Genomic DNA, 24,719 nt, shown 5'->3' on the forward strand with positions numbered 1-24,719 from the left:
CTGACTGGTGCTTTTTTGAAACCTCTGTGATGCTTCTTCATAAGGTGGCAAGAAAGTCCTGAAGAAAGCTTCATTTTGACTACTGATTTCCTCCAATGGGCTGTCTAGTCAACAGTTAGAGCGAAGGAGTGGGAGGGAAACAGAGCTTTTGGAAGCTGGCCATTTATGTCCTGGGCAGGACAAAACACATAAAGCCTAAAGGCTACTGCAGCAGTGAGGAATTCGAACATTTACTGTTATAGTACAGGTTACAAAACGTACTTCAGCGTGGTATTTCCTTTGGCTGAACTTGTCATAATGCATTAAAATCTACCCGCGTGCTACAAACATCTTATTCAGACTATTAATAATGAACCACAATTACTAAAATCTACTGGTGTGCTACAGACATCTTATTCCAACCATAGTAATGAACCACAATTCCTAAAATCTACTAGTATGCTACAGACATCTTATTCTGACCATAATAATGAACCACAATTACTTTCAGCAGCAGCCCGATCAGTGCCTTGTAAGGATATCAGAAAAGGATGAAGTAGCTTACATACGAAAGAAGAAGAAATATATTTCCATTCTTTTTTGAGGAATATTTTTAGATTCAAACATTGAAAAAATAGGATCATCTTATGTTTGTTATACTGAACACTTATCTCTTATATGTGACTGATGTGAATAAAATCTTGACAGGGTGTGATTATAGTGAAATTTTGTGTACTGGGTTAATTGTCCTTACCATTTTTCATCCTCTGCTAAGTCTTATGAAACAAGATAAATACCTAACCCAACTTATATATCACATTTCTGGAGTAGGCTGCCATTAGCTGTCAAGTGGAGTACCTCGTTAGCAACCTTAAAAACTTGTCTGGATGACTGAAAGAGTTATTACAAATTTTCACCAGGAATAAGTGGCGAAAGATTACTTTATGGGAGGCATTGTTAAAACCTGTGAATTGACAAACAATGACAAACAGTATTACTGCAGGTACTTTATTGGAACGTTGTGCATTAGGTCCTGTTCAGTTCTCTACTTTGGTAGAACATTTGTTAGTTGTTTTTATTTACTACTGTTGCCTCTTTTGTATGTGATTTACTCTGTTTTGCGTTTAGATCTGTACCTTCTGGGCATGGCCGAAATGGATCCTTTGAGATCTGTACACTACCCTAGTTCATAGGTAGGTACTAGGCTATTGGCCCTAGGGCCTATATAACCCTCGCTAAAAAGGTACCCTGCTTTCGCCACCCAAGAAAATTATATTCCTGTGCCACTGTCGAGCAGAGCCACAGAGGTGATCCCCAGGGTGAATTTCCTATTTCTCATCCAGTCATCAAGATTTTTCTTGAAGAGTGCTAATGAGGAGCTTTGTTTGATATAGATAGGTAGTTTGTTCCAGAGTATGGAAAGTCTCTGGGATAGGAATCTGTCCCTCCAACATGTTCTGTTTATTGTGGTTACAAGGTTTGTGGTTACAAGGTTTAAGTCCCTAGAGCGTGTAGCTCGTAGGGATTGGGATTTCTTTAAGTGAAGCATGTCCAACAGCTCTGGATTTGAATAGCTTTGTATGTTAGGCAGAGATTGCCTCTGAGTAGGTGATATGCGACGGAGTAAAGCTGGCGTTTTTTGAGATGGTCTGCGTAGGGCATCTGTTTGAGGCCGGTAATCCTCTTTGTGAGGTATTTCAACGGCCTTTCCAGTTGCAAATGTCTTGTGAGGTACATACCAAAAGGGGCGTTGTACTCTATAATGGGTCTAATGAGTGACGAGTAAAGGGGAACAATGACCTCTTTTTTTCCTGGATGAGAAACCTTTTGTGATGAGGTGTGCCACGTAGAAGGATTTTCTGACTACTGTGGCGATGTGATTATCAAAAGAGAGACTACTGTCCACCTGTGTCCCAAGGTCTCTTATCACACTTGTGTGTTAAGTAGAGTACCACCTATGTGGTAGCGTATGGGTACAGAATTTTTACCAAAGGGAATGACAGTGCACTTTTTGGCATTGAGATTGAGGCCATGGCTTTGACACCAGACATCTGGCTCAGTGAGGCCCTTTTGTAGGATGCCCACATCGTTAGGAGTTTCGATTATGGCTCCTAGTTTGCAGTCATCTGCGAACTTCGTTAGCCAAAGACCTTCTCTGTTAGCCTGTACCTCAGAGACAACAATGTACAATTGTTGAAAATGAGCTCAAATTAGAATAGATCAAACAGAGATTACGTTAAAATAAACATGAAGAATAGCATAAAAAAGGTAAACAGCAAAGTCATTAACAGGAGTAAAACTTTAAAGCCTCAAATAGAGTTCACGCATTGATAGCAAAATAGGTTTACATAAAAGTAGTATAGAATTATTTGGTTAGAACGCATAAAGTTTAGCAAAGTATTTTTAATCTTCCATTGATTCAAGTGAGAATTCAAATTGGATATACATTTCTTAAAGTGATTTGCAGTCTGTAACTGGTGCAGGCAGAAAATCACAGGTCTTTAGGCCTAAAACTGAGAAGGCAGAGTCATTAGCTGTTAAGTTATTTCAGGAGTGCTCCTGCACAGATCTTTCATACAAGGGCGTCTGTTTTGCTTTCAGCTTGACCTAAGGTCAGGATGTGATCCAAGTGCAAGTCTGACTGTTTTTGTGTTGGTAACAAGAGGGTAGGGCGAAGCTGGATACATTACGTTACATATTATGAGCATGTCATATGGATTCCTGGAGAACGCGTTCTAATGTGTTCTTCACATTAATAACATTGCTGTAACTGGGATTGTATGATGTAATTTTCTGTGGCTAATCTTGAAAAACTGTAATTTAATCTTGCAGCTAATGAGACTTAATGCAGTTTAGATTTATCCTGTCCTCATAATTATGTATCTATCCCTGTCTTCATAGTTATGTATCTTTATCCCTGCCTTCATCATTATGTATCATAATGCGTATGTCTCTGTCTTTGTAACTCTAAACACGTGTGACTGTTTCCATTTAGTGGGCAAAGATCTTAAATCTTTTTTGTCTGTTTAAAACCCTTTTACTAGTTGTTTTAAACCACCATCATTTACCACCCTGTTTCTTTTTTTAAAGGAACGGCTGAGTCTCATTGGCCCTGAAGAATTTGTGCAAGCCTTTGCACACAAAGATCCTTTGGACAGTACAAAGGTAAAGCATTTATCAAACCTTGCTAATAAGTCTGCATTTTGCTTGATAGCTCGGGAGAAAATTGCATTAGAATTGTGTAAGTAAGCCGATTGCTGAAGTGTGCAGTTGTACTGTGTCTCAGTTTTCACAGATTCATAGACTGGTACGAGGCTAACGACTGGGTTTTCACAGATTCATAGACTGGTACGAGGCTAACGACCGGAAGGGCCTTTCTAAGCCTGGCCAGGTGTTCTGGAAAGAATAACGATGCCCGTTGAAGGCCAGGCATTTATAAACTCCCTCTGTCCATAAGGGACATGGGTGTTGGGCCTGCTGTAAACTTCCTATTCCCCATCCACTGGTCTAGGTTGTGCTTAAAGTGGGGTAATAGATGAACTCAGCTTCACATGGATGGGAAGCATGTCCCATCAGAGGGGCAGTCTCTGGAACACACATGTGTCTGCACAGCATGTTCTGTTTAAGTCGCAGACAAAATTCATTTCCCTAGACCTGTATTTCTGGTACTCTTTGAGTTACTAATATGTAGGAGATTGATAAGTGTGGGGTTTGTAGATGCCTTGTAAGTCAAGTATGGATCACCACTCAGCAATCTGTAGGAGACTGGAGGAAAGAGCTTTAAGGTGGTGTTACGCCTTTTATTCTTTTTGTAAGGAACCTCCGAGGTCACTGTAGTTGCTTCATATGCCTGGTCAGGTACACACCTAAGGGAGCATTGTGTACTCTTTGGTCTGATAAGGGCAGAGTACAGTGGGATGATGACATCTTCGGACCTAGATGCCATGCCCTTACTTAAAAGTTGTGCAACATGAAATGATTTCCTCACGACTGTGGCAACATGGTGGCCTAAGTGAAGACTACTGCGTACGTGTGTACCCAGATCCCTGACCACTGGGTCATTCTTAGGGGCATATTATTAACATGGAAATTAATCGGAATGCTTGACTTCTCAACATTTACAATTATGCATCTCTTAGCATTGAGTGTAAGACCATGGCTTTGGCACCATTTGTTAGAGATTGACCTTGAAGAATGCAGGGGAGTCGATGATAACCCCCAGCTAGCAATCATCTGCAAACTTACTTGGCCATAAACCTACAGCATTGCTTCCATTTCAGAGAAATAGATATCAAAAAGGAGTAGGCCCAGTACCGAGCTGTGGGGACTCAACTATTGTCTGGCCTTTTGGTGGAGGTGCCCTTACCTGTTTTGACCTCCTACGTCCTGTCAGTGAGCCAGCTGGCTATCCAGTGGGTGATTTAAAAAGGTTTATACTTAAATTAGTGAGCTTCTGTATAATGCCTGAGTGGGGCATTGTATTAAAAAGCCTTGGCCAGGTCGAGGTAAGCTATGTGCACAGTCTTACCTTCATCCAGTGCTTTGGTGACCCTTTCAAAAAAGTCCACCAGATTTAATAGGCATGATCTTCCTTTAACAAAGCCAAACTGTGGTGGATCCAGTGTTTGCAGGTTCCCTTTGTTCATGATGATTCTTTTCATGGCGTTACATATGAGACTGGTAAGACATCTGGATCTGTAGTTACTTGGATCAGTGGTTGGACCTCCTTTGTACAGGTGAGTGACTGTTGCCATCTTCCAATCCTTGGCCACAAAACCTGACTGAAGGCTCCAGTTGAAAAGTGATTCAAGTGGACCAAAGAGGTCATGTTTCATGCTGTTTATTAAGCATCTTAGGTTGTTATTGTGGCCCCTCAATACAGTGTTGTTGGCCTTAGAAAGTTCATTGATGACGTAGTCACTAGTAATGGTTGGGCGGATTGTGATATATAAAAGTTTGATAATGTGGGTGATGCCATTTACCTAAGTTCTGTGCATTGTTGTGCATTTCCTCTGAGGTTACGGACATAGCTGTAGAAAGCTTTGTGGTGGTCCTTTGCCTGAAAAGCTATTTTTTCTTCAAATTTCACCTTTGAGGTATTAATTAACCTCTTAGCTGCCTGTTTAAATTGGTAAGGGGTCTTTTAGAATGTATGGCTTTATTCCTCCTACGCTTGGCCAAGAGGTTTTTTTTTGTTGTGTAACCAATTAATGTTGTGATTCCACCAGGGTGGCTTGTCTTATTCTTAATTCTAATGAGCTACAGCTCTCTCGCTATAAAGCTATCAGTATGGCTGTACAGAGATTTTGCAAATAGCTCAGTGTATGCTGTGGTGTTTACTGGGTTTGGGGGTGCTTGGAATTTAGCCATGGTGTTGCTTAGTTGAGAGAAGTTAGCCTTTGAATAATTCCTAAAAGTTTTTGGCTTTGCTGGAACCCCGGACTTAATACTGTCTTATGGTCAGATCTGACAAGCAAAGATATTACAATGGGTGAGGAACATTGTTCCCCCATGTTCATGAGTACAAGTTCAAGAAAGTTTGTACCCCTGGTGGGTGAATGGATTAACTGTTCAAGGATGTTAGTATTAATAAAGTTTAGGAATTGTTGGGCTTGTGCATTAGAAGTGGTATAGAATTCTCAATCTATAGAGGGGTAGTTGATATCTCCATGAATATTATATTGGGTAGAACGGTGAAGGATTCTAGTAAATTCAGACAGGTAGTATGGGTATCCTGGGACATGGAGGGAGACCTGCAGTTTGCAAGGATGTAGTACAACACTCTGTTTATGGTGAGTTGCACATGTATGAGTTCCAGTGGGTCATACACTTTAACTAGTCTACACATGAGATTGTTTTTTAATGTATACTGAGACTCCTCCACCTTTAGCTCCCTGCTGTGCAGTAGCTGATCTAAAGGTGTGAAAAGCGTTATAATCTGGCACTGCTGGGGTGCTCTTAGTGACTTTAGACCATGTATCCATTACTACATAGATGTCTACACTGTCCAGGGAGAGGAAGGCTTGCAGGGAGTGGAGTTTCTTGTTAAGACTTCTAGCACGGAGCAGTACCACCCTCAGATATTCTTTCATAGGTTTAGTTAAGTCAGTAGGGTTATCAGTTTAGCATTGTCTAAAAAGGGCACTATGGGGGAGGAAAAGGTCTTTGCCAGTATCCTAAATCCTAGAGGGGACAAATGCAGACCATCCCTGGCAAAGTATCATGGTTTGTCAGCCATGTCTCCCCAGCCCATCAAATGTTGTTCCCTTGGACCATCCCTGGCAAAGTGTCATGGTTTGTCAGCCATGCCCCCCCAGGCCAGCAAATGTTGTTCCCTTGGATTGACTCCAGAAGCTAAGCCACTTGTTAAAATTAGTCATTTTCTGTTGGTAATTTGGCATTATCCTTGGTGAAGGCAGTGTGGTGCTCAGTGCTAGGATCATACCTATTGGTAATTTGGTATTATCCTTGGTGAAGGTAGTATGCTGCTCAGTGCTAGGATCATACCTGTTGGTAATTTGGCATTATTTTTGGTGAAGGGTAGTATGCTGCTCAGTGCTAGGATCATACCTGTTGGTAATTTGGCATTATTTTTGGTGAAGGGTAGTATGCTGCTCAGTGCTAGGATCATACCTGTTGGTAATTTGGCATTATTCTTGGTGAAGGGTAGTATGCTGCTCAGTGCTAGGATCATACCTGTTGGTAATTTGGCATTATTTTTGGTGAAGGGTAGTATGCTGCTCAGTGCTAGGATCATACCTGTTGGTAATTTGGCATTATCCTTGGTGAAGGTAGTGTGGTGCTCAGTGCTAGGCTCATACCTGCCCAAAATGCATAATCAGAAAGATTGATCATGTCTTGCTTCATATAGAAAAGGAGATACGTCTCAGGTCAACACCCATATGCACTATGACAGAGTAATACTGGTACCTGTAGTTCAGTGACCTGAGTTCCTGTGTGACTTGATGCATCCTAGCCCCGGAAAGGCAGTTAACTGTGACACTCTCCTTACTCAGTCTGGTGAGGGGGACATCAGTGTGCCTCATTATAGAATCAGTCACCAGTGACCAAGAAACTTGGCTGTGTGCTGGTTTTCCTTAATGGCTTAGCAGTGGAGGCACTGGATACAGTGTTACTGTGGTGTGTGTAGCTGTAGGTGATGTTTTAACAAAATGTTTACATGATGGCTGAGGACCCTTTCTTTAGTTGTACTGTGCAGGAGGTCTTTAGGAAGGTTACCTGTTAGTAACTCAGCATCAATAGTTTTGTGTGTTCGGTCTTCATCCTGTGCAACGGGTTGCGGGTGTGGTGCTGACGACCTCTGTAGAATTAGATCTGATGTTGTTTTTATTCATTCCTCAAAGTATGAGTCTCAGATCTGATCCAACTCAGTCAATCTCAAGCTCCTCCCTTTACCCATAATGCCCCTTGCTTTCCAGATTGCCTCAGATATTGTATCTTGCGCTAATGATTCCGTCGGGATTGCATTCTCTCAAGCTCTAGGGTGCCTTGTTAAGTATTGTGAGCAAAAATAGAATTTATTTTTTCTATTTAGCCCTTCCTCTCTATTCTTTCTTTTACCTTTGTGAGTACTATTTAGGTAATTTTTTGTACCTTTGTTGCTAGTAGATAATTATTTTTCTTTCTTCCTTCTTTGCAAAAAAATCTTTGTATACAGTAAGCTTTAGAGTTTCTCTCTTTTCTTTACTACTGTTGGCTTTTGTTTAGTTGTTGTTATGGCTGATAAGCCTGCTGGGTTTAAGAAGTGCAATTCCTGTGGACATAAACCCAATTCTGATGCCCATAGGGAGTCCGTATATTGTTTAGGCCCTTCTCAGCAGGTGCCTTGTGAGGTCTGTGCCGGCTTTAATTCGAGGGTATTTAGTGACAGGCCGAATAAATTGATCCTTAAGGGCTTTCTGCCAGCTTCTTCCTCTACTACTGCTTTTAATTCTGGGGCTCAAACCCCTTCAAAAAAGCAAAGGTTATTGGAGCCCAGGGTGCACAGACAAAGCTCTCCTACATTGTATCCTGGACCTGCCCCGAGTTTAGAGCCACCCTACAAAGGCAAAAAAGTGTTGGATCCGAGAACCTCTACAGTTAAGTCTCCTCAGATCAGAGTTCTAGATTTTCCCTAGAGCCTGTCTCTGCTAGACTTAGGTCTTCATTTTAAAGGAGACTCCCAGGAAGTCATCCTGCCCTCCTAACACATCTTCCTCAATCAGGTTCTCCCAAAGTCTTTCTGAGGCAGATATGGACAAGATTATGAGGAAATTCCTTGGAGCACAAATCAGATGTGGGGGTGTGTTGCTGTCTCCATCTTCCCTTGGATACATGAGCTTTCAGCCACCTTCACACCTTATAGTAACTCATTTTCTGATACAGCCTATAGTTTTGGAGCCATCGGATCTGAGAGTGCTGAGAGTTGAAGTGTCAGATCTGAAGGTACCACCTTCTTCTTTAACTCAGACAGTTTTCCTGACTCATTCAGCACCAATCCTCACTGAGCAGGACAAGTCTCAGAGCCAATGTGTTGGCACTGGAACCAAAAAGTTGAGTTTGATCCCGAGGTTTTTGGAGCTGTTGCTTCCCCTTGGAGCCTCGACGCTGGATAGCTCAGGTCAGACTCTCTCTTCAGAGGGGACATCTGGGAGGGGTGGAGAACTGGCTGAGCTGAGAGCTTCAGCACTTGCGAACTTGGCTTCTACTTCTGCTGGACACTCTCCCTTTGTGGTAGTGGAGAGGGTTTTCTGCCGTCTCAGGGAATTTTCTTTTCTCACTTCCTTGGAATCCTGTACCCGTTCCCCCAATGGGTCTTGTCACCTTTCTGTACAAGGACAGCCTGCCCATAAGAGCTTCCAGGCAGTTCCTGTTAAGAAACTCCCCATCTCTTACAATACCTCTCCAGAACATCCCACTGAAGATGCCCACCTAAACAGAATGTGCAAGAGGAGGCAAGATTTCCTTCAAGAATCTTTGACAGAGGACACTGATTTTGATGAAGGGGAAGGGTCTCCTAGGTCCCCACCTGAAGAGGTCTTTTTCGGAGCCATTGTAGAAATCCTCTGCCAAAAAGGTAGTTGGGCTTCCCAAAGAAACCAGTGTTCCTGGAAGCCTTTGATTCTAGCCCATCTGCATCTGGAATTGTGGAGGACTTCTGGGGAAAGAATCTAATGGCTTTCAGCAAAGAGAAGTTGGATCTCTGAATGGTCCGAAAATGGCAAGCACCGTACGATAACTTCAGTCAGCAGGCCAACGAGGGAAATACTAAGAAATGCAAGTGTGGATCAGGTCGGCAACCATTATTTCCTGAGCTGGAAGACATCTGTGAATGGATTGCTAACAGGAGAGCAAAGGCTTTGGTTGTGCGCAGGGTTGATATTCAAGCATTTGCCCTTGCAATGGCAACACAGTTAGAAATATCCCCAGAAGAATTCAAAGCATCACAACATTGGATGGCTTCCTTCAGCAGTATGAACTGTATAAGAAAATCGACAACACTGTTCAAGCTGGAAGATACTGAAGTTATTAAACGTGCACTTGCAGTCAAGTCCTTTGTTGATGGCATCGACTTTTGTAAATACCAACTCTCCAACATGATTACTATGGTGAAACTGCAGTGTTTATGGGCCAAGGATCTCAAACAATTGATCAGAGGGGTGCCTTGTCAATCTACATTCGCTCCACTGGTTACGGAAGCGCACGTGTTACCTGTATTTTGGCAGTTCATCTAGATGGAAAGAAAACCCCACCTGTAATCATTAGTAAGGGCAAGAAAGATAAGATGGAACGTGTTTCAGGCAATTACATTCTTGAAACCGAAAAAGCCTGGTGCACTCAAGCAGTTATAAGGAAGTGGGTCAATGTAATGCTGCCACTTGTTTTGCGAGGTGGCGAAAGAGGTCTGCTAGTCTGGGATTCAGCCAGCACTCACCGCGCTAAAGACATGAAGAACTTCCTTGCACAGAGAAGAATAGATCAAATAATGATTCCTGCAGGAATGACTGCCTATCTCCAGACTCTTGATATTGCAATAAACAAGCCATTCAAGGACCATTTGCGCATGGAACACAGTGACTACATTGAAAATAGAATGGAGAGAAATCAGCGTGGAAACTTTGTGAAGCCTAGCCTTAAAGAGGTCGTGAGTTGGGTGTAGAATTTATGGGATAAAAATGACTGACAGCTGTGTTGCCAATGCACTACGAGAAGATTACATGGACAAGCAGTGCTCATTTAAGGAGAGCTCTATTGCTAGGCATGACAGATTGGGGCCAATGGTTCTACAGGAAATGGAGTCGCAAGAAATTCAAGCCGGAATTTGGGGGTTAGAGACTTATGACAATGTTCCAGAAGAAGATGACATGACTGTATTTGAATAACTTTTCCGTTATCGGGGCAACAGAATGGATTGCTTCTGCTTTCAGCTGCCAGCAAGCTCTTGTCAGTTTTTTGATTTTATTGTATTAAGGTAACCTTTCATTATCAAGAGGTAATTACAAAGTAAGGCCACAGGTTCCAAGACTTCATTTGTATGATTTTCCATCGTTCTTCTCTTATGGTTTGGTTAAGGAATAAAGAAAGCATCACCACTCAACAAGTGACAGTTATTCACCTGTTTTATTCCCCTCCTCCAATACACATGTATTGAGATTTTTCTGCGCTTTCTGTTAAGCATGAAATATTCACTGTGAAAGCCAAGGTATAGATATTCTGAAGTTGAAATGTTTGTTGCACTGTGTATGTAGAATTCTCACACAACTGTTAACGCCTAACCTAGAAATGTTGCCCAATAATGGAAAAGTACCAAATGTCAGTTTGTGTACGTGAATAAACGTTGAACATTATGCTGTCCCTATCTCCACTACAATAACTTCCAAGCACTCCGGCTCTGAGCTCAGGTGAGTCAAAGGAGGAATAGATGGTCCGGGAGGAAGAGTAGTCTGCTCTATATGGGCTGGGATCGATAATATTTTGGTGAGAGACGGTGTCTTGAGAAGCCTCTTCACCACCCTCTCCACACCATCGTCCGAAAGACTCCTGAACAATCAAGAGGAGTGGGTGGATGATTGGTGACTGCCCACCAGAGACTGCAGGAGCAGTGACTGTGGAGTGGACCGTACAGGTTCCAATGAAGGCGATCTAGTCCTTTTATGACTCCTAGATGACTCTGAGGACACTGAAGAAACCACAGGAGATAAGGTCGTCGGACCCGAGAGGTTTCGGATCCGACGAACTGGTAGATTTCTCTAAGTGTCTCGATGTCTCTGAAGTCGGAACCGATGAAGTTGTCGGTTTGGGAGATTTCCCTGGTTTACTAGCTTGATTCCCTTCTGCTGGAGTGTCAAAAGGCCCTTTTAGTAAACCTCGTAAGATAAGTTTGTTTTTGCACTTCTGCAGGACTCTTGCGCTGAAAGCATAATGAAGTTCGCAGATGACTAAAAACTAGGAGCCATAATTGAAACTCCTAACGATGTGGACATCCTACAAAAGGGCCTCACTGAGACAGATGCCTGGTGTCAAAGCCATGGCCTCAAGCTCAATGTCAAAAAGTGCATTGTCATCCCTTTTGGTAAATACTCTGTACCCATGAACTACCACATAGGCAGTAGTCTACTTAACACCGAAAGTGTGATGAGACCTTGGGACACAGGTGGACAATAGTCTCTCCTTTGATAATCACATCGCCACAGTAGTCAGGAATTAATTCTACGTGGCGCACTCACAAAAGGTTTCTCATCCAGGAAAAAAGAGGTCATTGTTCCCCTCTACTTGTCACTCATTAGACCCATTCTAGAGTACAACGCCCCTTTTGGTATGTACCTCACAAGACATCTACAACAACTAGAAAGGCAGCAGAAATACCTCACAAAGAGGATTACCGGCCTCCAACAGATGCCCTACTCAGTCTCAAAAAAACCCAGCTTTACTCCGTCACATATCACCTACTCAGTGGGGATCTCTGCCTAACATACAAAGCTATGTCAAACCCAGAGCTGTTGGACATGCTCCACTTAAAGAAATCCCAATCCCTCCGAGCTACACACTCTAGGGACCTAAACCTTGTCACCACAATAAACAGAACATGCTGTAGGGTAGATTCCTGTCTCAGAGACTTCCCAATCTCTGGAACAAACAAATCTATATCAAACAAAGCTCCTCATTAGCACTCTTCAAGAAAAATCTTGATGATTGGATGGGAGATGGGAAATTCACCCCGGGGATCACTTCTGTGGCTCTGCTCAACAGGGGCACAGGAAAATAATTTTCTTGGGTGGCGAAAGCCAGGGTACCTTTTTGGCTAGGCTTATATAGGCCCTAGGGCCAATAACAGTACCTACCTATGAACCTAGGAGTCCTGCAGGTGCACGGCCCCCAAACAATAAATGCAACTCATATGTCCATCAGTCAAAGACATTTTCTGGGAGCACAAGTCGCAATATTTTGAATCCAGATTTGGATTCTTTGGGCACTTGTTTGGACATTGTCACAAAAAACAACGAAACGCAATACAGTAACTATGATATGCTAAAGCTGTAGGTACCAAACAGCTTTACAGTAACCACTAAAAGCTAAGAACTAACCTTTTTTTTTTTAAACAGCAAACAGAAGGTAGGAAGGCAATGGAAGGGCGAGAGCCTCTAAGTTAAATGACAACTCCCCCGACCGAGGAGAGCCTCTAACTTAAACAGCTACTCCTTACCAGAAAGGGAAAAGGAGGGAGTAAAGTGGAAAGCCCTCTAACTGAAACGGGCTAAGAGTAAGGGGGAGTCCTCTAAGAAAAACGGATTCAACAAGGGGAATAGGCCTGGAGAAAGAATGACGGCCTGAATAACTGCAACAACAACCAGAAGGAGGAGATAGGGGCTAAACAAACACTATTAAACTACAAAAAGACCCTGACGAAATATCAAGATTTAAACCAGAAAGCAATAAAATTCAAAAAAAACTTCGCCTGGGCTAGTATCCAGCAATCTCGAAGCTACAAGTGGCAAATGAGATCTGGGTAACTAGCGCTAGGCATGATGGGATAGGGACTAGCCTCGAGCCAGTGGAAGCTCTCAAGATTTAAAATATGTCCGTGTTGGAGCTGAGGGTCGGCTCCGAACTAAGCCAACAAGAAGAAAGGCGAGATAAGGACAACATAACATAAAGAAGTTATGTACTTACCATAATGTTCCATGTTTGTTGTCCTTGATCTCTCCTTTCTTCTTGTTGGTTGGGTTCAGAGCCAACCCTCAGCTCTGACTCGGCCGTATTCTAAAGCTCGAGAGCTTCCACTGGCTCGATGCTAGTCACTATCCCATCATGCCTAGCACTAGTTACCCAGATCTCGTTTGTGATAACCCATAACGCTAGGCCACAATATGTAGATATACAAACTATAGACATATCTAACAAAAATTTGTGTATATGTATAGAAGAAGAAACCCTCAAGCCATAAGTAGAAATTCTTAATGTTTAGTTGTCTATCTCGCCTTCATTCTTGCTGGATGGGTTCGGAGCCGATCCTCTGCTCTGACTCGGCAATCAGAGGCCCTCCCTATATCCCACAATGCTAGGCGTCAGATCCCCAGATCTCGTTTGCCGCTTCAGCTACGAGGTTGCGAATTTACTTGGCTCCAGGTCGTATTAATCTTTTCTTCTAATATTAGTGTAAAAGTTAACTTTAGTTTTTTTTCTACAACCTTATCTTATATATATAGCTTTCCGGTTAGTTAATTCACTGTTTACTCCCTAATATTCCCTCTCAGAAACTCGTTTTTAGTTAGAGAGTCCCCCCCCCCCTTTTTCTTAGTGGCTAATCTCCCCTCCTTTTCCTTGTGTTAATAGGGTAGTGTTTAGCTCTTCTTCTTTACTACAGTTGTAGGCTTGTAGTTTTTGTATATATTTATATACATATTTGGCTTTAGTATATAGCTGTGTAGTTATTAATATTGTTAGTTTAACTAGTGCGAGTGTGTGTGTTTTTCTGTGTGTTTAAGCACTAGTGACTTTTCTTCTTTGGTATCCACTATGTCTAAGGATACCAAAGTCTCAGGTTTTAAGAAGTGTGACTCGTGCTGTCAGAAGATGTCTCTGACAGACGGTCACACTTCTTGCGTTTATTGCTTGGGTCCCCTACACCTGCAGGACTCCTGCTCGGTCTGTCATGCCTTCAGCCCGAGAGTCCTGCAGGAGCGTAGGAACAAGCTCATCCTGAGAGGTTTACTTAAGCCAGAAGGATCCCCGACCAAGCCTTCGTCGGGTAAATCCTCAAAGCCCGCCAAGCCGTCGGCTCCCTGATCGGAGCCGTCACCTTGTGGAGCACCTGCCTCCTCTTCGGCTCCGGCTGGAGCCGACACCTCTGGACCTCAGTCGGCTCCAACCTTAGTGTCGGAACCGTCTTCGAGCCGAAAACGTTCTAGGTCCCCTTCCCTAGAATCGGTTTGTTCAGCTCAGAGGTCACCATTGCTCCAATCTGAAAAAAGTCATAGGTCCCACTCATCTCGGTCTTCCAGGCTATCCGATCATGACTTAGAGAGGGTGGTCAGTAGACTCCTTAAATCGCAGGCCGTGGCCAAAATGTTAACCAACCCATCTCAACAGACTGTGGCTGTCCCGATGTCTTCAGCAGTTCCTTCTCCGACTCCCTCCTTGTGTTTGGAGCCGGAGCTGGTTGGGGCTCGAATCTTGGTAACGTCGGAACTGATGCCACACCTTTCATTTCCTTCGTCAGCTCCGATCTCTTCTTTGGTTCCGTCCTTGGAGGGATCTGGGCGCCGAGACTCCCTCGTCAGCTCCAAGGGGGCGAGTGGCATCGGATCCTTGTCCGACCCCATTCTCCCTCTCGGAGCCTTGGCGCAGGTGAGCTCTGCCCCGACATTGGCCTCTGAGCCATCCCTCTCGGTGCTGGCAGGGGTTCTCCTCTCTTCGGAGCGGGGACCTTCTGCTCTGCCTGACAGGGGCGCCTTTGAGGTCATGAGGAGTGTGCTGACTCCTGAGTCGGCCTCTCGATCAGCCCCTTCGGCTCCTCCCCCCATGGTGCCTGCATCGGTCTCTGTCCATTCTCCTGACCCCAAGCGTGGAGAGCAGATGCTCCAGGTCGCCCCATTGGGCGTATCTTCCCCTTCCAAGGCCTCCCCCGATCCTTCGGAGGAGCCCCCACGGAAGAGAAAATGTAAGAGAAAACATGTCGACTCCCCCGAGTCAGTCATGTCTGATACCGACTTGGAGGATTCGGAAGGGTCCCCAAGATCCCCCTCTGAGGATGTCTCCTTTTCAGACATCCTAGAGATCCTTAAGCAGAGGGGGAACTGGACTGCCCTTAACCCTTCGGAGGACGAGTCGATGTACCTGGATGCATTTGGTTCTCGCCCTTCCACCTCCTGGGTGTCTCCACCTTTCGACCCGCTGATGGAAGTAGTGTCTCGAAAGGCATGGTTAGCCCCAGACTCAGTGGAACCAACTCCCTGTAGGCCCACTAAATTTATTACAGCACCACCCAACAAGCAATTCTTGACAAAGTGTGTCCCTGTTGATGCCATGGGGGTTGCAGCAGCCACAAAGAAGGAGCTGGCTGACCCTTCGGTGCCTGTCCATCCACCTAATAAAGAATCTAGGACAATGGACAGGTACGGGAAGCGGATGTTTTCCTCAGCAACCTTTTCTATGCGGTCGCTGAATTATCTGTGCTGTTTCACCCGTCTCCAAAGGGATCTTCTCAAGGAACTGGGTGATACCCTTCAGGATCCATCAGCTGCGGGGGCTCAAGATAAGATCAACTCCCAGCTGGCGACCCTTAATTCTATTGTCAACTCCTCCATGCGGCTCATTTCTTATGCAGCCGATGGGGTGAGTAGGGCTGCAGGTACAGGCGTGGCTTTGAGAAGACATGCCTGGATGCAGTTATGTAACTTTGCTGACCCCTTTAAGGCGTCCTTCACCAGTACCCCCTTCGATGGTTCGGCTCTGTTTGGACCACAGGTGAAAGATACCCTTACCAGGTGTGAGCAGGAAGGCAAGACTCTCTCTGCCATGGGCGTCCATTTCTCCACTCCCTCTAGACAATACCCCAAGGGTCAGAAGAGTGGAAAAATGTGGTTTCGGAAACCCCAGGGAGTCGTGCCTGACACATGTGGTGAGTTTCCCTACAGGGGCAGGGGAGGGAACAATAATAGACGCCGCCCGAGGGGCAGAGGGGGCCCACAAAATCAGGGTAGCAGAGAATCTTTCTCTGACAAACCCTTTCAGCACCCCTGAGGGGCTGCCCGAGGCAGTCGGGGGAAGATTGTCACTGTAGCCAGAAGCTTGGCAACTCCTCACACAAGACAAATGGGTACGGTCTGTCATATCCGAGGGTTACAAGATCCCCTTTGTCCACACCCCGGTACAAACAACCAAGTCCCTTCCAGATGTTTCACCCGGTCTAAGGGAACAAGCAGTGCTAGAATCAAAACTGCTAGAAAAACGGGCCATCCAGCCAGTCCCAGCAGACCAGCAAGGATCCGGAATTTACTCCAAGTTCTTTTTGGTGCCAAAAAAGACAGGGGACTGGAGACCCATTTTGGATCTCAGCAGGCTAAACAAGTCTGTTCAAAGAACAAAGTTCCGGATGGTCACGCTTCAGTCCATTCTACCCTTTTTGGGTCAGGACAATTGGATGTGCTCCATAGACCTTCAGGATGCGTACTACCATATCAAAATGAACAGGCGCTCCAGAAGGTTTCTCCGCTTCCGGCTGGGAGCCACTCACTATCAATTCAGAGCCCTGCCCTTTGGTCTCACCACAGCCCCCAGGGTGTTCGCCATATGTATGGCAGTGGTTATGGCTCACCTGAGACTGCGAGGATTCCAGGTGTTTCTATATCTTGATGACTGGCTCCTCACTGCTTCCACCAGGCATCAGCTACTACGAGCCAGGGATTATACCATCCAAACTTGCTCCGAGCTAGGTATATCAATAAATTTTGAAAAGTCTGCATTGTCGCCTTGTCAGTCTATAGTCTTTATAGGTGTAAGCTTAAATACAAAAGATCTCTCTGCAAGACCTCCTCTCGACAGAGTGTCAGACATCCGCCGACACGTGCAGGTCTTACTACAGTGCAACAGGATTCAGGCCAGATTTGTACTAAAGACTTTGGGCCTCATGGCAGCAGCAATCATACTAGTTCTACTGGCTCATTTTCACATGCGGCTTCTTCAATGGATGCTTTTTACTCAGTGGTCCTGTCAACAGTTTCCAATGTCTCACAAGGTAATAATCACTCAATCATGCAAAGACCACCTGGCTTGGTGGATGGTCTCCCCTCTAATACTCCAGGGTAGACCGTGTGTTCTTCCTCCTCCTCCTCCTGTTGCTACAGTGACCACGGATGCCTCCTTGATCGGGTGGGGGGGGTGGCATTTTCAGGGTAGGATTGGCCAGGGCACCTGGCAACCTCTAGAGTACCATCTGCACATAAATGTCTTGGAAATGAGAGCGGAGCTTTTGGCGTTGCAAGCTCTTCAGGACTCTCTACCCACCGGGACTATTGCAATTCAGACAGACAATATGTCTGTAGTGTGGTACATCAACAAGCAGGGCGGAACCAAGTCCTATCCCTTATGTCGAGAAGCACTCGGACTCTGGCAGTGGGCGATCTCCTCTCAACGGTTTCTGATAGCAACGCACATCCCCGGGAGGGCCAACGTCATAGCGGACAGGCTAAGCAGAGCTATTCTCATGCCTCACGAGTGGTCTCTCAATCAATCAGTAGCGGACAAAATCTTCCGCAGATGGGGTCAACCTTGCTGCAACCTTTTTGCAACTCCTCTCAACAGCAAGTGCGACAACTTCTTCACTCTCTTCCCCCTTCCCGGGCACTCCCCCAGAGACGCTCTAGTTCACGATTGGCCCCGGGGTCTTCTCTATGCATTCCCGCCTTTTCCCCTAATATCCAAACTAATTCAGAAAGCAACCGCATTGAGATCCTCATTGCCCCTTACTGGCCTCGACAAATTTGGTTCCCATTCCTGCATCGTCACCTGCTGGAGCAGCCGTGGAATCTGGACCCAGTGCCAGACCTCTTGGTCCATCAGTCGGGCCGGCTGCACCATCCCTTCAGTCTCTCAACCTCGCAGCTTGGTTGCTCCACTTCCAACCTTAGCCAGGCTTCTGCTAATTTCTCAGCCGGTGCGTGAAATCATCCTTTCTTCGCTCAAATCTGCCACCAGGAAGACTTATGCTAGTAAGTGGAAACGTTTCTCTTTCTGGGCAGAGGCTAGGAATATTGACCCCTTTACAGCCCCTGTCCATCATGTTTTAGATTTTTTAGCAGAGCTCTTTCAAGCTGGTTCCTCCTCTGCCACCATTAGGGTCCAATTAGCAGCTGTTGCAAATTTCCATACTGGCCTGTCAGGATTGGCCAGGGCACCTGGCAACCTCTAGAGTACCATCTGCACATAATAAATGTGATGAGAGAGAGAGCTTTTGTTACTGCAAGCTTCAGACTCTCTACCCACACACCGACTATTGCAATTCAGACAGACAATATGTCTGTAGTGTGGTACATCAACAAGCAGGGCGGAACCAAGTCCTATCCACAGACTTTGCAAGGCCTTTCTCAAAGGAACTTTGTTGCTTAGGCCCCTGGTCAGAGATCCCCCGCCTCCGTGGGACTTGAAGTTGATATTGGCTTCCTTGACCCCCCCCCCTTTGAACCCGCGGCTTCCTGTTCCTTAAAATTGCTCTCCTGGAAGACTCTTTTTGGTAGCCATCACATCAGCTAGGAGAGTTTCAGAACTTCAAGCCCTCTGTATTCGTCCTCATCTTGTGTTTCAAAAGGACAGAGTTTCACTTAGGCCTAATCCTTCGTTTCTACCCAAGATACCTTCTGAAACAAATCCGAATCAGACTATTGATCTGCCTGTCTTTTTTCCTAACTATTTGAACAAAGCTGAACAAAATTTGCACCGCTTGGATGTTCATAGGCAATTACGTTTCTACTTGGACAGGACTAAGCAAATAAGAAAATCAGACCAACTCTTCTTATCCTATGCTGAGGGCAAGCAAGAACTGCCAGTTTCCAAAGTAACCTTAGCCAGGTGGTTGTCCTATATTATTACCTTGGTTTATCAGCTCAGACATAAAGAACTCCCTGCTAAACGTAAAGGTCATTCCACCAGAGCTTTAGCTACATCGGTAGCTTTTCAAGCAAGACTACCAATGGAATCTATTTGTGCCGCAGCCACTTGGGCCACTCCTCATACTTTCATTTCGCATTATAAGTTGGATGTGGCCTCTAGGAATAGAGCTGAGTTTGGTTCCACTGTGCTCAAGAGTCTGTTCCGATGAGCCACCCTGGACTAAGGTGCTAGGGACGCTGTCCCATCCAGCAAGAATGAAGGCGAGATAGACAACTTAACATTAAGAAGTTATGTATCTACCATAACGTTCCATGTTAGTTGACTTCTTCTCGCCTTCTTTCTTGCATCCCACCCTCCTTCCCCCTAGCCTTGACAGACCGAGAAGAGTCCCCTTTTGAGGCCTTCTTCCTCTGGACAACTCTGATGTACATTGTGTTCTCCTCTGTCCTTGTACTATAGTTTTTCCTTGTGGTTGGACAGGTGTCCTTGAATCTTTCCTTGGTGTTAGCGCTGCCAAACGAGATCTGGGGAACTGACGCCTAGCATTGTGGGATATAGGGAGGGCCTCGAGCCAGTAAATAGCTCTTGAGCTTTAGTAGATTGCCGAGTCGGAGCGGAGGATTGGCCCCAAACCCATCCAGCAAGAAAGAAGGCGAGAAGAAGACAACTAACATGGAACGTTATGGTAGGTACATAACTTCTTATTCTATCCCACTCATAAGGCAGGAAGGGAATCAAGGCCTATATAGTCAAATATGGATAACTCCTCTCAACTTCCAGGAGGGGGAAGGAGGGTGGGATGCAATAAGGAAGGCGAGATCAAGGACAACAAACATGGAACTTTATGGTAAGTGCATAACTTCTTTGTTATATTATCCCTATCTCGCCTTCCTTCTTGTTGGTTGGGACAGCATCCCCAGCACCTTCTTCTTGGGTGGCTCAATGGAATATACTCTTCAGAGCCGTGGAACCAAAGGATGTCCTGTTCCTGGAGGTCACATCTACTTAGCAATGAGTAATGAAGGTATGGGGGTTAACCCATGTAGCCGCCACACAAATTGAGTCCAAAGGCTGTAGAGGTAAACAAAGCCCTGGTTGAGTGTCCTTGGATTTTCCCTGGTAGTTGCTTGTTCTGTGAATTAGACGTAAGTAATGGTATCCGAAATCCATTTTGATAGTCACTTTCGATACTGGAGTTCCCTTTTTGTTCTCTGTAAAGGATACAAACTACTGGTCAGATTGTCTGCATTCCTGAGCCCTGTCTAAACAGAAACATAATTGTCTGTGAACATCCAGTTGGTGTAGTTTATACTCTGCCTTGTTGCCACAGTTCAGAAAAAACGCTGGTAGCTCAGTCGATTGATTCAGATTGAACTCTGAGCAAACTTTTGGTAGAAAAGAAGGGTTGGTCCTGAGAGAAACCCTATCTTTGTGGAAAATTAAATAAGGGGAGCGAATGGAAAGGGGTTGTAATTCTGATACCCTCCTAGCTGAGGTAATGGCAAAGGGGAACGAATGGAAAGGGGTTGTAATTCTGATACCCTCCTTGCTGAGGTAATGGCGAAGGGGAATGAATGGAAAGGGGTTGTAATTCTGATACCCTCCTCGCTGAGGTAATGGCGAAGGGGAATGAATGGAAAGGGGTTGTAATTCTGATACCCTCCTTGCTGAGGTAATGGCGAAGGGGAACGAATAGACAGGGGTTGTAATTCTGATACCCTCCTCGCTGAGGTAATGGCAAAGGGGAACGAATGGAAAGGGGTTGTAATTCTGATACCCTCCTCGCTGAGGTAATGGCAAAGGGGAACGAATGGAAAGGGGTTGTAATTCTGATACCCTCCTCGCTGAGGTAATGGCGAAGGGGAACGAATGGAAAGGGGTTGTAATTCTGCTACCCTCCTAGCTGAGGTAATGGCGAAGGGGAACGAATGGAAAGGGGTTGTAATTCTGATACCCTCCTCGCTGAGGTAATGGCGAAGGGGAACGAATGGAAAGGGGTTGTAATTCTGATACCCTCCTCGCTGAGGTAATGGCGAAGGGGAACGAATGGAAAGGGGTTGTAATTCTGATACCCTCCTCGCTGAGGTAATGGCGAATGGAAAGGGGTTGTAATTCTGATACCCGCCTTGCTGAGGTAATGGCGAAGGGGAACGAATGGAAAGGGGCTGTAATTCTGATACCCTCCTAGCTGAGGTAATGGCGAAGGGGAACGAATGGAAAGGGGTTGTAATTCTGATACCCTCCTCGCTGAGGTAATGGCGAAGGGGAAGGAATGGAAAGGGGTTGTAATTCTGATACCCTCCTCGCTGAGGTAATGGCGAAGGGGAACGAATGGAAAGGGGTTGTAATTCTGATACCCTCCTCGCTGAGGTAATGGCGAAGGGGAATGAATGGAAAGGGGTTGTAATTCTTATACCCTCCTCGCTGAGGTAATGGCGAAGGGGAACAAATGGAAAGGGGTTGTAATTCTGATACCCTCCTCGCTGAGGTAATGGTGAAGGGGAACGAATGGAAAGGGGTTGTAATTCTGATACCCTCCTCGCTGAGGTAATGGCGAAGGGAAACGAATGGAAAGTGGTTGTAATTCTGATACCCGCCTCGCTGAGGTAATGGCGAAGGGGAACGAATGGAAAGGGGTTGTAATTCTGATACCCTCCTCGCTGAGGTAATGGCGAAGGGGAACGAATGGAAAGGGGTTGTAATTCTGATACCCTCCTCGCTGAGGTAATGGCGAAGGGAAACGAATGGAAAGGGGTTGTAATTCTGATACCCTCCTCGCTGAGGTAATGGCGAAGGGGAACGAATGGAAAGGGGTTGTAATTCTGATACCCTCCTCGCTGAGGTAATGGCAAAGGGGAACGAATGGAAAGGGGTTGTAATTCTGATACCCTCCTCGCTGAGGTAATGGCGAAGGGGAACGAATGGAAAGGGGTTGTAATTCTGATACCCTCCTCGCTGAGGTAATGGCAAAGGGGAATGAATGGAAAGGGGTTGTAATTCTGATACCCTCCTCGCTGAGGTAATGGCGAAGGGGAACGAATGGAAAGGGGTTGTAATTCTGATACCCTCCTCGCTGAGGTAATGGGGATAAAGAAAATTGTTTTCCAAGTCAAACATTTTAGAGCACAAGAACTGGCTGAATTCAAATGGAGGAAGAATCGAGGCAGCAGGGCTAAATTATGATCCCAAGGAGGAAGTGGTTCTCTTATTGGGGGTCGCAAAAGAATGGTACCCCCTCAGAAAAGCTTTGCATAGCCTGTGTGACATAACATTAGAACCCATTTCTCCACATGGAAGTTAGCAATAGCAGCCAACTGAACTCAGATAGTTGCTGCTTCTGCTACTTGGTTAAAAGTTTCAGCCAGGAATTCTAGTATCTTTGAAACGGGTGCAGTAAAAGGATCACTATTATTGCTGACAGCCCAACAAGAGAACCGTTTCCATTTACTAGTACACAGTTTCCTCGTAGAGGATTTGAGAGAGGAGATGAGAATATGTTGTACGGCTGGGGAAATGTCAGGAAGCGTGGCTAAACCGGGAAGTGGCGGACCCAAGCTGTCAGCTTGAGGGTCTGTAAGGAAGGATTGAGTGTGCCTGACTGATGCATCAGCAGGTCTGAAGCTGGGTCCAGGATCCAAGGCTCCTCCAGGAGATGGGGCTATAGAAACAGGAGCCAGATTTGATGAGGGCAGTAGGGGGCAATGAGGATTAGCTTACAACCCACCAATTTTGCTTTCTGAAGAACCTTGGGGATCAGAGGAAATGGAGGAAAGGCATACAGAAGGTCCAGGGGCCAATCGTGAACAAGTGCATCCCTGGGTAATTGTCCCGGTGGGGGGACTAGGGTGAAATAGCTGCTGCATTTGGCATCGATGGGTGTGGCAGAAAGATTGCAGCAAGGCTGGCCCCCTTGTGAAAGATCCAATTCGCAGTGTCTTGTTTCAGGGACCACTCATGAGGCATAAGGATAACCCTACTTAGTTTGTCCGCTATCAAGTTGGATTTCCCTGGGATGTGCGTTGCGATCAGAATGCGTTGGGAGGACATCACCCATTCCCATACTCTTAGGGCCTCTCGACATAAGGAATAAGATGTGGTTTCGCCTTGTTTGTTTATGTACCGTACCACTGACATGTCCATCTGAATCGCAGTCGGCCCCATGAGGAGAGAGCTGTGAAGTGCTTGCAGTGCCAGCAGCACCACTCTCATCTCGAGGACATTTATGTGCAAATGGTACTCGTGTTGCCAAGTTCCGTGAACAGTCTGTCCCAGATAATTCCCCCCTACCCTATCTGGGAAGCGTCTGTGGTCACTGTGGCCACTGGTTGGGGAGAACGAATGGTCTGCCTATTGTCAGCTAGGTGGACTGAAGCCACCATTTTAGGTCCTTCTTGGAGGTGTCCGTGATGAGAATTTTGTGAGACATGGGTAGATCTTGCATGGACCCATTGAGCAAAGAGGAGCCACTGCAATAACCTCATGTGGAAACGTGCCAAGGGAACTGAGATGTTCTTCTTGTTTTACTGTTGTAGTCATCACATTTGTGTTATCTGCTTGCAGTAGCCCTCAGTCGGCCTGATTATCAAAGTCTTGGGTCATGCATCGGTTGCGGTCTCATCTTCCATGACGTCAGGTAGTCAGGGGTATAAGGCATGCAGCCACTGCCATTACATCAGTCTTTCTTGCCGTGCGGTGCCCGAAGCCAAAACAGTTCGCAAGTGCCGGTTGGCCGACTCCTGAAATTTTCATTTTCGAGTTTCAGAACCAAAGTCTTCAACTAAAGCTAAGTACCCCATTGGGGAAACCTTTTTCTTGCTCTAAACCGATGTCAATAAAAGTCAATAATTGTATTTCTTGTGGAAAGCAAATACCTCATAAAGATTTTCATTCGTACTGTATTCCTTGCCTAGGCCCTGACCATGGCGTACCTCGTTATCGATTTTGTACCTTATTTAAACAACGAACTATTCGTCGTCAGTATATTTACGCTTCTAAATATTTTAGTATTCTGTTCAGTTACCCAGATATGGCTTTGGTAAGCCACCAGATTACCGACATTCTGAAAAAACGCAAAGATAAACACAGACAGGCCGCCTAGGTCCAAAACTGTCGACTACGCTTCTCCTAAGCTAGTCGCCAGTTCGCCGGCACTCAGTGATGCGCTTTCGCAGCCCCTGATACCCGCTACCTCAGATTTGCAGGCCTCTACTGAGACCCATTTGGAGTCTGGTATGCCGAGAGATGCTTCAACTGTGGAACCTGTGGATGTCTCTACCTTGGATGGCTCGGGAGCCGCTGTGCAGGCACTGGCTTCTGAGGGTGTATTCAGGCCTACTGACTTGCATATTAAACCAACGCCATCTTCTTCTTCAAGGACTAAAACTCGATCCATGCCTAGAAAACCGTTGCCCAGACCACATGGTCAGGCTTCTGTGCCTAAAAAACAAATAAGAATAGCTGAAGACCTTATTACTTTAATCAGGGGAAGCCAGTCTTCCCCCTCTGAGACCTAGAACTGATTTTCCTTCTGATTCTTCTGATGAGGATTCTGAAATTTCTGTTTCCTCTGATGACCAGGATTTACCCTTATCTACCTATGAGGACAGGAGTCCCCGTGGGCTATGATGTTTGCA

At 45.5% G+C, this 24,719-nt stretch overlaps 1 protein-coding gene across 1 annotated transcript in view; it reads left to right on the top strand.

The window, feature by feature from the left end:
• The window catches only part of LOC122799708 (ras-GEF domain-containing family member 1C-like), a gene marked incomplete in the record, with an annotated part of 1,592,823 nt that overhangs the window by 902,436 nt on the left and 665,668 nt on the right, over positions 1 to 24,719 (top strand). The window contains 1 exon segment of the mRNA XM_044068944.1: positions 3,070 to 3,144. Coding sequence (XP_043924879.1) covers positions 3,070 to 3,144 — 75 coding nt within the window.

This window comes from Protopterus annectens, chromosome 4.part0, assembly GCF_019279795.1.
Source record: "Protopterus annectens isolate FY-2018-M chromosome 4.part0, PAN1.0, whole genome shotgun sequence".
Classification (NCBI taxonomy): domain Eukaryota; kingdom Metazoa; phylum Chordata; order Ceratodontiformes; family Protopteridae; genus Protopterus; species Protopterus annectens.